The 14,924-nt window shown below is 49.7% G+C and overlaps 1 protein-coding gene across 1 annotated transcript in view; it reads right to left on the reverse strand.

Moving 5' to 3' along the window:
- The window catches only part of MYO16 (myosin XVI), a 478,842-nt gene that overhangs the window by 24,028 nt on the left and 439,890 nt on the right, over nucleotides 1-14,924 (reverse strand). Inside the window, exon 33 of the mRNA XM_055426698.2 lies at nucleotides 5,248-5,406. Within this exon, the coding sequence (XP_055282673.2) occupies nucleotides 5,248-5,406 (159 nt within the window). The remainder of the gene's footprint in view (nucleotides 1-5,247; nucleotides 5,407-14,924) is intronic.

A 14,924-nucleotide genomic window follows, 5' to 3' on the forward strand; every position in this document is an offset into this window, starting at 1 on the left:
TGAACCAGTCTTCTTGCTGGGTGCCAACAGAACCTTCCCGCATTACCCTGGGATCCTTCATGCCAAGCTTGAACAAACCCTGCTCCAATCAACTCCCCACCCCATGACTCCTCCTAAGCAAAGCGAGACTTGTGATGAAAACTGCCTGCTAGATTTTATCCAAGATCCATTTACCTCCTCCTGCTGGGCAGGTCAGCAATGAGCATCCTTGCGTGAGCAACATTCTCAGATGGAAAACTACACACACCCTACGACCTTACATGGACCTGGACGGAAGTCAGAGAAAGCAGGGTGAAGCCAGGGTATCACCATCCTGGCTATCTAACGGCCATTGGGAAATACCTTCCCACCTTCTTGCGCCCTCATTTTAAAAAATATGTTATTTTATTGTCTTTGAATGTCCACTGATTTTTTGAAGGTAATTTGTCTTTTTCATTTTAATCTCTGGCAGCTTTAAAGAATCTGCCTGCAATGCGGGAGACCCGGGTTCAATCCCTGGGTTGGGAAGATCTCCTGGAGAAGGGAAAGGCTAACCACTCCAGTATTCTGGCCTGGAGAATGCCATGGACTATATAGTCCATGGGGTCGCAAAGAGTTCGACACTACTGAGCGACTTTGGCTTTCACTGGCTGCTTTTAAGACTCATGCTTGGTTTACTATGATATGCCGAGGTGTGCTTTTCTTTGTATTTATTCTACTCAGAGTTTTATTTATTTTTTAAAAAGTCACACTTAGAGACAGAAAGAGTCACCTTTACCGTATGTGCTGTGCTGTGCTTAGTCGCTCAGTCATATCTGATTCTTTGCCACCCCATGGACTGTAGCCTGCCAGGCTCCTCTGTCCATGGGATTCTCCAGGTTAGAATACTGGAGTGGGTTGCCATGCCCTCCTCCAGAGGATCTTCCCGACCCAGGGATTGAACCCAGGTCTCCCACGTTGCAGGCAGATTCTTTATCGTCTGAGCCACCAGCGAAGCCTGAATTTACAGGAACACACTCACTCCTGTTTGTCAATATCAAATGGCCATCTGCAGTCTGCTGCAGTCTTAACATCTCTGTCCCCCTAAAATCCATACGCTGGAATTCTAGCCCCCAATGTGGTGGCATTGGGAGGTAGAACCTTTGAGGGGTAATCAGGTCTCTGAAAGTCTGTGTTCCTCTAAAACTCACATGTTGAAATACTAAGTTTTTCCCGTGGTCATGTATGGATGTGAGAGTTGGACTGTGAAGAAAAGCTGATCGCCAAAGAATTGATGCTTTTGAACTGTGGTGCTGGAGAAGAATCTTGAGAGTCCCTTGGACTGCAAGGAAATCCAACCAGTCCATTCTAAAGGAGATCGATCCTGGGTGTTCATTGGAAGGACTTATGCTAAAGCTGAAACTCCAATACTTTGGCCACCTCATGCAAAGAGTTGACTCACTGGAAGAGTCTGATGCTAGGAGTCTGGTGGTAGGAGGAGACGGGGACGACAGAGAATGAGATGGTTGGATGGCATCACCGACTCGATGGACATGAGTTTGAGTGAACTCCGGGAGTTGGTGATGGACAGGGAGGCCTGGCGTGCTGTGGTTCACGGGGTTGCAAAGAGTCGGACACAACTAAGCGACTGAACTGAACTGAACTGAAAGTTCCAAACTGAAACCTTTGGAATGATTAAGTCCTGAGGGTGGAGGCCCCACAAATGGGGTTAGTGCCCTTATAAAAGTGGCCCCAGAGAGCTGGCTACCTTCTTGCCTCCACCACTTGGGGACAACCAAGAAGCCGGCCACTTGCAGCCTACGAGAAGGCTGCCACCCAAACCGGCGCCCTAACCTTGGACTCCAGCCCCCACAATTGCAGCCACGAAGCCACTGCTCCTTACAGACAAGCCGACTTGAATATTTCCTTACAGTAGCCCAGCACCATTCTCTGGCAACCCACTCATCTCCTACTGTCCCTGTGCCTGCATTTTCCAAAATGTCAAATAAATGGACTCAGAATGTTTGAATTTTTTTTTTTATGCAGTGCAATGCCTTTGTGATGAATACATTTTTGTCACCTGCAGTAGCGGTTTATCCTTTTTTATCACAGAGTTCATCCATGCGCTGGGCAGCCTGTGAAGTGGTCCCTGATGGGCCCACCTGGAGGCACTCACACCTCACAGAACCCCCTCCCATGAGTCGACTGGACGTGTGGCCCAAAGCCAACAAGCTGTATGTGGCTGGAACGCTGGCTGTCTTCTCCAGAAACAGCCATACGGTGAGTGTGGCTTCCACCCCGGGGACTCTTCCCAGCTTTCCTGTGGACAGCTTGCTCCAGGGGAAGCCCCGGCCCTGTCGTGAGGCCTCCCTTGTGGAGATGCTCCTGTAAGTGATACTTAAGCTGGACCATCTCTCCAGCTAGCCTCAAGAAGCCTGAAGTTCTAGCTGATGGCTGATCACTTCCCTGTGAGGGACCCTGAACCCAGGGCACTCAGCTCAGCCACACCCAGGTTCCTGACCCGCAGAAACTACAAACCACAGCCTCCACGTTCTGGGGGCGGAGGGGCATTGTTCCAGGGCAATAGATATCGAATACTGCCCAATCTCCAGCTGAAAGGCCCTTCATTATTTCCAGTTTTCATTGTTGTTGAGACGCTCTGTTGTGTCCGACTCTTTGTGACCCCGTGGACTGCAGAACGCAGGCTCCTTTGTCCTCCACCAGCTCCCGGAGCTTGCTCAAACTCATGTCCATTGAGTCGGTGATGCCATCCAACCATCTCATCCTCCGTTGCCCCCTTCTCCTCCTACCCTCAATCTGTCCCAGCATCAGGGTCTTTTCCAGCTCTTCGCATCAGGTGGCCAAAGTACTGGAGCTTCAGCTTCAGCATCCATCCTTCCGATGAACATTCAGGGTTGATTTCCTCTGGGATTTTCAGTTTTGGGTGACTGTGAATGACAGCGGGATTTGCATTTGCATACAGGTGTTCCTGTGGACGCTGTTTGCATTTCTCTTCTGTAAACACCTCGGGGTGGGGCTGCTGGGTCATAGGGAAGGTGCATGTTTATAAGAAACTGCCAACTTAAGCCAGCTGCTTAGTGTTTACATCAGTGTTGGAAAATTCTCTCCAGTTTCTCACAGAATCGTTTCTCTTCCCCGTGGACTCCGTCTTCCCTCCCTAGGATTCCAATAACCCTTCTCGCCATATCCTTTGTGTCTTTAAATCGATTTCTGAAATTTCCACGCTGCTTCTTTGTGCTTCATTCTGGATATTTTCTGATTTATCTTCCTCTTCCCTAGGACTTTTTTTTTTTTAATGACTGTGTCTAATTAACTTTAAACTCATCCTCTATTGTACTTAATTTTATGACTGTATTCTTCAATCTCAGAATTTCCATTGGATATGTTTTTATGGTTTCTGATTTCTGCTGAGATTTTCATCCTTTTATCTCCTTAGGCAAAGTAAACATACTTGCTTCAAAAGCATGTGCTTCTGAACTCCAGTCTTTTGAGGCCCTGTGGATACACTGCTATTTCTGCTTGCCATTTTTCATCTTATTTTGTGTCCTCATGTGCCTGTTTCCTTTTGACGACATGTTGAACTTTGTATTTGAAAAGTGGTTTGTATGGACATCCTGAAGCTAAGGATGCTGTCACTGTCCTTTGGGATAGATCTGTGGCCTCTGTCATCCTGAAGGACCTCAGTCCAGCCCGAGGAACTGAGAGGATTCACACTCGAGCTGGGGGCCAACAAGTTCTTCGTTTGACTCTTACAGTGGACCCTTCAAGCTCACCTAGGGCCTTTGAAGTTCTGGACACAGCCTGTCCGCACAGTCCTAGGAGACACAGCCCAGCGTCCCAGCTGCCTCCAGTGGCCTTGGTGAGCACCCCGATGTCCTTCAGAGAAAAGCCTAGAATTCAGACCTCCTTGCTTGGCCTTCCTTGCAGCCCACACCCATGCCCTCAGGCTCTTCAAGAGAAGGTTGGTCTGAATTTTCTCTTCAGACGTTACCTAGAAGCCCTGGGCTGCTTCTAGGGTGCAAGGAATAACCTATTTGTCTAGGCCACTATTAGAGAGCTTTCAGATACACACAGCCAAGACGGTTTGTTTAGACACACACAGGCAAGGCAGCTTCCATAAGACACATCCACTGACATACTCACATCGAATACCTAAATCAACGTGGAGTTTACCATTCTTTCATACCCTTCACTCTTTCCTTTCTTTCATTTCAACTTCCTTTCACTTTCCATGAGGCATGGAAATAAGCAACAGGAACTTTACTCACTGCTAGTAACAACCTATAAGGGAAAAGAATCTAAAAAAGAATATACGTGTGTGTGTATATATATATATATCTGAATCACTTTGATGTACATCTGAAATAACAAACACAAACAAATCAACTATTGCATAAAAATTTTTTTTAATTAATTTATTTATTTTAATTGGAGGCTAATTACTTTATAATATTGTAGTGGTTTTGCCATACATTGACATGAATCCGCCCTGGGTGTACATGTGTTCCGCATCCTGAACCCCCCTCCCACCTCCCTCCCCACCCCATCCCTCAGGGTCATCCCAGTGCACCAGCCCTGAGTGCCCTGTCTCATGCATCGAACCTGGACTGGCGATCTGTTTCACATATGATAATATACACGTTTCAGTGCTGTTCTCTCAGATCATCCCACCCTCGCCTTCTCCCACAGAGTCCCAAAGACTGTTCTATACATCTGTGTCTCTTTTGCTGTCTCGTATACAGGGTTATCATTTGCATCTTTCTATATTCCATATATATGCGTTAGTATGCTGTATTGGTGTTTTTCTTTCTGGCTTACTTCACTCTGTATAATAGGCTCCAGTTCCATCCACCTCATTAGAACTGGTTCAAATGCATTCTTTTTCATGGCTGAGTAATACTCCATTTTGCATATGTACCACAGCTTTCTTAAGTTTTCTTTTTTTTTAAACTATATGTTTCTTTAAAAATACTATTAGAGCATCATTTCCTCTGCTCAGGATAAGTCTCACTTTATACTGGCTTCCCCAGACCAAATGCTCCACAAAAATCTCTGAGAAAAAAAAAGCTAGCTAATATTAAATGCTATTTTAATTCTTTAACTTGAAAATAATAAGTTGACCATATACCCTACAGTGATATTTCATCTTGCATGCCCTTTCCAAGTTTTTAAGGCTACTTCACTTTTGTTTTAAATTCATTCCCCCTAGAAAGTTGATACAGCTTAAAACTTGTACCTATTTACTTCCGAGTTTAAAGAAGTGCTTACCGTTTGAGACGGAATTTCCATTTTCAGCAGTCATTGCACTGGAGAGTGAATTAGATAATTGAATCCCATGGTTATTTGCATTTCTGTCCTGTGTCTCTGATGTAATTTCTGAAGTACCAAAATCCTCTCGGCTAGTAAGGTTCATGTTCGTTTCAAAACCTAAAATAAATTGTAGAAAAAAATGATTCTTTCCTGATCAAATATACCCAATAAGTTGAATCAAACAGTGGAAGGAAATAATAAAACTCAGGAAGTCAAACATTCATTACATTTGAAATAGTAAATTAATAATCATCCCTAATCAAATGTATGGTCTACAATATATTCACCTGTCTGCTATACCACTGTTAAATGCAACAGACTGCGTTAAGTGACAATAGTGAATTTCATAAATCTGCTATTTCCAAAATTCTATAGCATTTTTGATGTCATATGTGTAATTATAGAACTGCGTATCCTGTGAAGGTTATTTCCTGAAAGAAATATGATGATATATTCAATGTTTTAGAAATTCTAAGTTTTTAAGTAGAGCTGAGGCAAACTTACAGTTTTGAAAAAAACACAAAACTATGCTTTTATGGTTATAGAAGATGTTATTATCCACTTAGGAATGCATGCATGCTCAGTCACTAAGTCTTGTCTGACTCTTTGAGACCCTACAGACTGTAGCCCACCAGGCTCCTCTGTCCATGGGGTTCTCCAGGCAGGAATACTGGAGTGGGTTGCCGTGCCCTCCTCCGGGGGATCTTCCCAACCCAGGGATCGAACCCACGTCTCCTGCATTGAATGTGGATTCTTTACCTCTGAGCCACCTGGGAGTCCCCACTTAGGAATATTAAGACTTCAAAACCCTACTTCTGCATTCTGTACATAACAACACCTAAATGTCAACATGCATGTCCTATATTGAACTCTCTGAGATGCAGAAACACAGAAACCACTGCCCAAATTAGTCTGAGGAGCAAAAAAAAAAAAACAAAAACCAGAGTTCCACCCCTGGGGATTCCTGTGTGACGTCAGGACTTTCCACACCGGTTCTGCCCCTTGGCTGCGGGTGCCCAGGAAACTCTTCTGTCTCTTAGGTCCTTCTGAAGTTTTAGACTAAGACGTTATTCATAAGGATAATAAACGTAATGTGCTCTACTGGGTTTTGCAGATGGTGAACAGTTTGTCTGCTGTGATCCTGAGGGAGGCAGAAGGAAGGCTGAGCTCACTCCCCGGGGCTCGGCTGGGCAGAACTCTAGCTCTCCCTCCTGGGCGCTGCCTCCCCCGGCCCTTCGGACGTGCACTCAGATAGCACCCAGGCCTGGAGCCCCTACCCAGAGGCCCCACACCACTCACACTTCTGGGCCTGGGGTGGCCTCTCCCTAGCTCAGCGCCTCCCTCCCCCTCCCTGGGGTCCTGTTTAGAGCCCCCTCCTCTGTGCCGTGTGGCATCCACTCCGTTACGAGTGAGCACGTGCCTGGTGGGCACACACAGGAGCATGTGCCAGGCTAAGAGAGGCAAGCGGTGGGCAGACAGAAGGAGGGCAAAAAGAGCAGGGCTTTAACAACCAGCCAGGAGTGTTTGCATTTCTGTGACCCAGGGAGTAGCTCCTGACTCTTTGCATTGAACACACAAGTGAACAGAGTGCTCCTGGTGGCTCAGTCAGGAATTTGCCTGTCACTGCAGGAGACGCGGGCTCCGTGCCTGATCTGGGGAGATCCCACAGGCCACGGGGCAACTCAGTCTGCAGGCTACAACTGAGCTAGAGCCCGGGAGCTGCAACTCCTGAAGCCTGCAGGCCTGGAGCTGCAACTAGAGCGTGGCCCCCACAACGAGAAGTCCCATTCACTACAACTGGAGAAAAGTCCAAGCAGCAGGGAGGATCCAGCACAGCTCCAATAAATAAATGAGTAAAATTATATATATATATGTAGAGAGAGAGAGAAAGTGAAAGTGAAGTCGCTCAGTCGTGTCTGACTCTTTGCCACCCCATGGGATTTTCCAGGCAAGAGTACTGGAGTGGGTTGCCATTTCCTTCTCCAGGGGATGTTCCTGACCCAGGGATGGAACATGGGTCTGCATTGCAGGCAGACGCTTTACCATCTGAGCCACCAGGTAAGTCTATATACATATGTGTGTGTGTATATATATATATACGAGTGAAAAGGGTTTGGCCAGGCTGGCATGGGAAGTGTCCAAGGTCAGGTTTAGCTCACGACAACCAGAGATCATCCAACAGGCTGGAGTTGAAAGACTATTCAATTTAGTCAACTCTGTTTTGCCTTTTACAAAAAAAATCTTCTGAAAATTAGTAAAGCATGTTTGGTTTTAAAACTGTCTCAAGATACACACATTTATCTGCTTTTGTTTCTCTTGATATTATTATTTTTTCATCCTTTACTTCCGCTGTTTACTGCGAGCTCCTCTGTCCAGACTCTTCCCGGGGCTGGGGTTCCGTGAGGCAAAGACATGGAGCTGGGAGCTCCCCTCCCAGGAACGTGGTCAACAACCAACAAGCAAAGGGTCAGGCCAGCAGGTGACGGGCTGCGGTGGGCTCCCAGCGGGGCAGCAGTGGGACAGCGCAGCCTGGGTTCTCGGGCCGTGTGGGTCAGGAAGCCTTCTCCAGGGGTCTTGCTTGGGCTCAGGGTGTGAAACAGGGCATTGCCCCCAGGTAACAGGGACTCCTCTTAGGTCTGGCGGTTCAGTACTCAGTCCTCTGAGGCGGTGTGTGGACTAGCATCCTCCAGGACGAGCTGCTAGCTCATAAACAATGGATATATTTCATTTTGTTTGAACCCTCCATTTTTGCTATTTAAAGTTTTTTAAAAAAATCTCATAATTCCAATCAGCAGGTTCAACTGCAGCCAAGAAATGTTTTAAAATGTGTCATAAGTTAGGCTGTGACCCTTACATTATCTACTAAAGTGTCCTTTATGTTTTTATCATATAAGTGTTGCTGTTGTTCAGTCGCTAAGTCGTGTCCAAATCTGTGACCCCATGGACTGCAGCATGCCAGGCTCCTCGGTCCTTCATTGTCTCCAGAAGTTTGCTCAAATTCATGTCCATCGAGTCGGTGATGGTATCTAACCACCTCATCCCCTGCCACCCTCTTCTCCTTTTGCTTTCAATCTTTCCCAGCATCAGGGTCTTTTCCAATGTGTTAGCTCTTCGCATCAGGTGGCCAAGGTATTGGCACTTCAGCTTCAGCATCAGCCCTTCCAGTGAATATTCAGGGTTGACTTTCTTTAGGATTGACTGGTTTATCTCCGGAAGAGCAAACCTTTGTCCATTCCAAGGATGGCTCTGGGTTGGAATAAGGGAGTGAGTCCTTCTTAAGCCGTAAGAATGTGTGGTCACCCTGATGAGGATTCTTCACACAGTTCTTACAGTAATCAGCATCTCCCAGGTGTTCATTACGTGCCAATCTCCTAATACAGGCGGGACTTGACTTAGTTCTCACTTTCCTAACAGGGCGGTGGAGTCCTCACCCCCTTGCCTGTTTTCCAGATGACCTCACGAGGCCCGGGGAGGTCAACCCACCTGCGGACGTTTCACAGTGAGTTAGTGTAGGGCGGGGTTCGACTGAGGTGTGCAGGGCTCTGCCGCCCACCCACTCTCATTTCTCAACTTGGCCTCTTAGGCCAAGTCTTTCCCCCTTATTTCACCTGCCGATGTAAAGATAAGGCAGTTCTTTTCTGGGTCTTTCCCACCACGCCTTGGTGGGAATGAACTGGGAGCCCCAGGCTGAAGAGCTGTCCTCTGGCCACTGAAACAAGAGTTGCTACCTCAATACTGACATCCTCACTTTGGGGTTATGCCGATTCATGAATATCAACCAGGGGAGTCTTGGTTTCTACTTTCTGTGTCAGCCTCTGCCCCTAAGTGCCCTGATTCCACGGTGCATCCAAGTGCGTGAGAGTCTGCGTTCCAGCTGGTTCGTCTCTCAATTCAACCACGGCGAGGGGCACAGGCAGAGGCTCTGGACGATTTGGTTCTGCTGTCCCGCTGTCAGTTTGGTGGTGGAATGGCTGCAGCATTCCCTGTCAAAGGTACGCCCATGACCCTGCCCAAGCACTGGAGACACTGCAACATCAGGGCGGGAAGAGGACCCTGGCAGGAGGCCTGGAGAAGGCTTAGCTATAAAACCGCAGGTGAGACGCAGACTTCGTGGAAAACTAGAAAAAAAAATAACATGGAACCAGTAAAGTCACCGTTTGTTCATGCCTCCGAGCCGTGGTCCTCAGGGTTTTGAGGGTGAAGAAAAGTCACAGCGAAAGAAAACGTTTGAGATTCTCAACGAATCTAAGCAAACAAGCAGGAAAGCGAGCGCTGGAAAACCCCACCCAGAGCTTTAAAGCGCTGAGTCCTGTCTGCATCCCCGCAGCTGGTGGGATCAGTGGTCCGTGTCGCTCAGGGCAGACTTCCGATGGACGGAGCGTCGACACTCGGTAATTCGAATCCCTGCGGAGTTTTCTTGTAGCCTGTGAACCCGGATTCTCCGCGACCCTACCTGGGGCTGCTCTCACAGGTCTGCGGAAGACGAATCACGCTGGGATGACCGCAAGAGGGGCTGTCCGACTACGCTGGCGGGGAATAGGGATGGATACTCCGGAATGTCTCCTTCTCCTGGGCGGAGTTAAGGTTTTGCGGGGGCTTTTCTTGCGTACGTGTTAAAGCGTTTGACGCTTAAAATGCCAACACGAGGGGAGGGACATCCGGTGCGCGTCCTAACAGGGGCCTCTTCTCAGCCTGCTGGGCGGGCCTCAGAAGGCGCGGCGCGGGGCGGCCCGCCCGCTCGGGTCCAGCCGGGACGGCAGCGCGGAGAGGGAGGTCGGCGGGCGCCGGGCCGCGCAGGAGAGACGCGAGCCCCGCAGGGCGGGCACGGGGCGGGGTGTGGCGAGGAGAGGGCACGCGAAGGCCGAGCGGAGCGGCAGGGCGAGACCCTCGAGGGCGCGGCCCCAGCTCGGCCCGTCCTGGTGACGGTGAGACGGCAAGGATGCTGCGCTGTCAGTCCGGCACCAGACGTGGACGGCTGACCAGCGTCAAGGACAAATGGAAGTCAGGGGTTAGCTAAGTTACGGGTCCCTGTGAGCCCAGGGGCGGGGGTAAGGCAGGACCATCGACGAGCACAAGGCAGGGGCCACGAGCGTGGACTCTGGAGTGACAGCCACCTGTTGTCGTTACTGTTGTTTGGTTGCTAAGTTGTGTCTGACTCTTGGCAACCCCATGGACTATAGCCCGCTAGGCTTCTCTGTCCGAGGGATTTCCCAGGCAAGAATTGTGGAGCGGATTTCCATTTTCTTCTCCTGGGGATCTTCCCGACCCCGGGAGTGAACCTGCATCCCTGCATCTCCTGCGTTGGCAGGCAGAGTCATTATCGCCGGGCCACCTGGGCAGCCCTGGAGGGTTGTTAAAGCGAGTGGTGATGATTTGGACAAGGGCATTTACTAGGACTGCAAACGGAATGTCTGGGGGCGGAGACTTAAAAATCCCTTGGGAGGGAGAATTTCTTCCAGGAAAAGTGACATTCCTACAAGGAAGGAGGCAAAAGGCAGAGCCCATGTGGCGGTGGATACAAACCTGCGGCTGGAGACTCGGGTGGGCTGGGAGCTCAGGGGCGGGGCAGCTGGCGGGGGCGGGGGCTGATGGTACCAAATGCCCAAGAAACGTCAGGGGGACGAGGAGGGACTGAGCGTCGGAGGCTTTCTTTAAGAAGACTGCTGGACACATGGCTTCTCTCCTGGGTACCTGAACTTGAGGTAGTTCTAGGTGTGTGTTGGAAACGGATGAGACTACAATCCAGGTTGCAGTAATGCAGGAGCAAAACAAACTATCGCTGTTTGATTTAATGCTGAGAGTGCTCTGTAAGGCATAAAAAATGTGAGAATACATTTGAGACTCATTACTCATGCTGGCTATCGTTCATTTTGCAACTCTATAGGAAAATTCCTCTGCAGAAAGGCTACTGCAAGCAAGAATGCGTTTGTTTTCATCCTATCTGGCTTTAAGGAAAAGTATGCAGGCTGAGAGGGAGACAGGCGTGGACCCGCTGCTTCTCAGGCTCGCGGTTCTAGAATTCAGAAGTCGCAGCTCGCAGTCTGCCGATGGACTCACATAGATGGCGTGTCACTGCACGTAAGCAGGACCACTCAGACCCCAGATCAGCCTCCGGCTTGTGTTAAACCAAATCTGTTCACTACTTTAGAGGGATTCCCGGTGGCTCAGATGGCAGAGAGCCCACCTGCAATGCAGAAGACCCAGGTCTGATTCCTGGATCTGGAAGATTCCCCGGAGAAGGGAATGGCAACCCACTCCAGTATTCTTGCCTGGAGAATCCCATGGACAGAGGAACCTGGCGGGCTACAGTTCATCAGGGTCACAAAGGGTTGGACACAACTGAGAGACTAACTTGATTCAATACTTTGTATTTCAAGGAACAACACCTGAAGTCTTACATTATTGCACACGAGTAAAAGGCACAAATAGGGACGCAGAAATCACTCCGCAGTCCCCCCTGCCCTCTTCCATAACAGGCTTCTAGGACGTGAATTAGACTCTTTTGCTTGCCCATGATAGTAATCCATACACTTGGCATCTTGTCTCAGAGAAAGACAAATGCCAAGTGTCGGGATTCACCCAGACGCAGTGGCTGGTCCTAAACTCAAACGTAAGGAGATGTCATGCATGAGCAGAGGGCATGTTATCAAAGAGAGACGATCAGGAGGGACACACACTGCAGGGGTGTGTTTTCAATGGCATGCTTCTAAATGACCCTCAGCCCCAGGAAGCAGACTGCATCTCCGCTTTGCTAACAGCTACAGGAACGAGTCAAGGGACAGCGTCCGTGTGTGCCCGTGATGGGGACGGGGGGCCACGTGAGGGCCACGCGATGGGTCGTGCGGCAGCCTCATTCCACGCACGGTCATAGCTCTACAGGAACTGATCACTCAAGAAGCAGCAAAACCCAACACTGGGATGGGCAAGGATGAGGTTGGGCGGCTTGAGAAAACGTAACTACCAGATCTGCGTCTTGCCCTGAGAGGCTGCAGCCGGCCCTGGCACTCCCTTATGAACCGCCACCCTTGAGTAGATCGAAACTGCTCCTGAACGCGGCGCTGAGCATTCTTCTATAGCAGAAAGTGCCACCAAGGCTCACGCTTGGGGTTAAGTTGGATGGAAAGAAAGGGCTTCCTTGGTCACTCCACCCGCCCCTGCCAACTCCCGCCACCCACTCCCCTGCCAAGTCTTGGGGAGATGGTTTGTGCTAAAAACACCAACCGAAGCAGGAAACAGAGTGATATCTTCAACAACATATGTGCTGAGCAGGGCAAGAATGTACCCATAGTAAAGCTAAAAAATGACTGTCAGTATAAATAAGGTTTGCAGAACCCAAAAAGGCACAGAGATTTATGTGGTGCCAGTTTTCTTTCCAGGTTGACCAGCTGGCTCCTTTTGGGTCCATCTCCCCAATCCGTGCCATAGCTGGAAGAGGCCTGGCCACTATTAACTTCCCTGGAGCTCGTCTTCCCTGTAAGTAGGTGGACGCTGTTGTTTAGCCACTCAATCGTCTCCAACTCTTTGCAACCCCATGGACTGCAGCCTGCCAGGCTCTTCTGTCCGTGGGATTTCCCGGGCAATATGGCAACCCACTCCAGTACTCTTGCCTGGAGAATCCCAGGGATGGCGGAGCCTGGTGGGCTGCCATCTATGGGGTCGCACAGAGTTGGACACGACTGAAGCGACTTAGCAGCAGCAGCAGCAGCAGTACTGGAGTGGGTAGCCATTCCCTTCTCCAGGGAATCTTTCTGATTCAGGGATTGAACCCGAGTCTCCTGCATTGGCAGGCAGGTTCTTTACCACTGAGCCACCTGTAAGTAGCTGTATATGCAATATCTCTAAACAAGCTGGCCTGGCCTGGAGACCCATTCTGAAAGGGTCTAACCTCAGAGGTTGCACGGGTATTTGTATACCTGGTGTTTCTACATTTCCTCAATGCCAAATGCCAGGTGGTGATGGAAACCTGGGAGGTCAGGAACACCGCACCTGCACAGCCGCCCTGGGTGGACGGTGCGTGTCCCTCTCAGGTGTGTGCACTCTCCAGAGGCAAAGGCAGAGGGGGTTATCCTGTTCTACCAGGAGAGCTTAGTGTTGGCAACACGTGCATGGCGTCACAGTGAGGGGGGCTGACAACACTACCATCCGGGAACAAAGAGGCAAGTGCCCCCAGGACAGCTCCATCTCCAGCTCCCACATCCTTTCCCAGGAGAACCGCCGTCGCCCAGGCTCAGCAGACCCCTTCTGATCAAGAACTGCTTGTTTATTTATGTTTTCATTTCCACGAGAACTGTATTGACTCTATTTTGTCTCTTGGTATTTAACCACCTTTATATATGGCTCATAATAGAGCCTCACTTGGATTTCTAATAGATAAATTGCTTTAAGAATAACTACTTGGTTCTTCACCTAGCTTCCCTGGTGGCTTAGACAGTAAAGAATCTGCCTGCAAGGCAGGAGACTCAAGTTTGATCCTTGGGTTGGGAAGAGCCCCTGGAGAAGGGAATGGCAACCCACTCCAGTATCCTTCCCTGGAGAATCCCACGGACAGAGGAGCCTGGCGGGCTACAACCCAGGGGGTTGGAAAGAACTGGACATGACTGAGTGACTAACACTGTTCACATTCTTTACTTCAGTCCTTGAGAAAAATATAATCTACGTTTGTTCCACATCGGGAACGCTAGGTTGTGCATCCATTGTAACATGGTTTCTAGCATCTTCTGGCAAGCCCCCGACCCGCCACGTGAACCTTGGCACAACTGGATGTATGGCTGAATCACGTGCACGTCATACAAGTCAGACTCTCATTTTTGGCTTTCATCTCACTGGCGTGGCTGCAGCTGAGTCAGAGAGCCAACGAAATCAATGCAGTGAAAAACCCAAACAGCAGTGGTGTATGTTGAATCTTTTAAAAATCCTCATTCAGAACTAATTATGAAATTTATCTACCCAAGGTATTTAAAGGGTCTTCCCTATTGGCACAGTCAGTAAAGAATCTGCCTGCAATGCAGGAGACCTGGGTTCGATCCCTGGGTTTGGAAGATCCCCTGGAGAAGGAAATGGCAACCCACTCCAGTATTCTTGCCTGGAGAATCCCACGGACAGAGGAGCCTGGAGGGCTACAGTCCACGGGGTCACAGAGAGTCAGAGACGGCTGAGTGACTAACACACACACACAAGGTATTTAAGGGCCCCAAGGGCACAGATCAGGGCCGGTGGAAACAGGCAGAAGCCACACACCTTGAGCCTTTGCCTGAGTCTGCATTTCACGGAGGCAGGCCTGGGGTGGGTAGCCCCAGGAGTTGGGGGGGCACACTTGGGAGCCCTGGGGGGCTCAGGAGGGGAGCAGTCCCCCGGCTACAGACGTATCCCGCAGTTTCACAGCCTGGAGGTGCCGTGCACGTGTGTGGATCAGCCCCATTGCCCACATCAGTGGCTGCCGCCCAGCAGCTCTGACGCCTTACATAACAGATTAAAAATATCCACACGGACTTAAAAGTCTTGTCACAAGTCTCCTCAAGCCACGTGACCAGGCTCTCTGATGGCTCCCATGGCTGTGTCCTTTATGGAGGGGGGCTGGCTGGCCTCCCTGACTCTGCGTGCCTCCCAAGCCTCCATGCCTGGGACTGAAGGTCCCC

This window comes from Moschus berezovskii, chromosome 13 (assembly GCF_049115385.1).
Source record: "Moschus berezovskii isolate FMDL1 chromosome 13, NW_MosBer_1.0, whole genome shotgun sequence".
In the NCBI taxonomy this organism is placed as follows: domain Eukaryota; kingdom Metazoa; phylum Chordata; class Mammalia; order Artiodactyla; family Moschidae; genus Moschus; species Moschus berezovskii.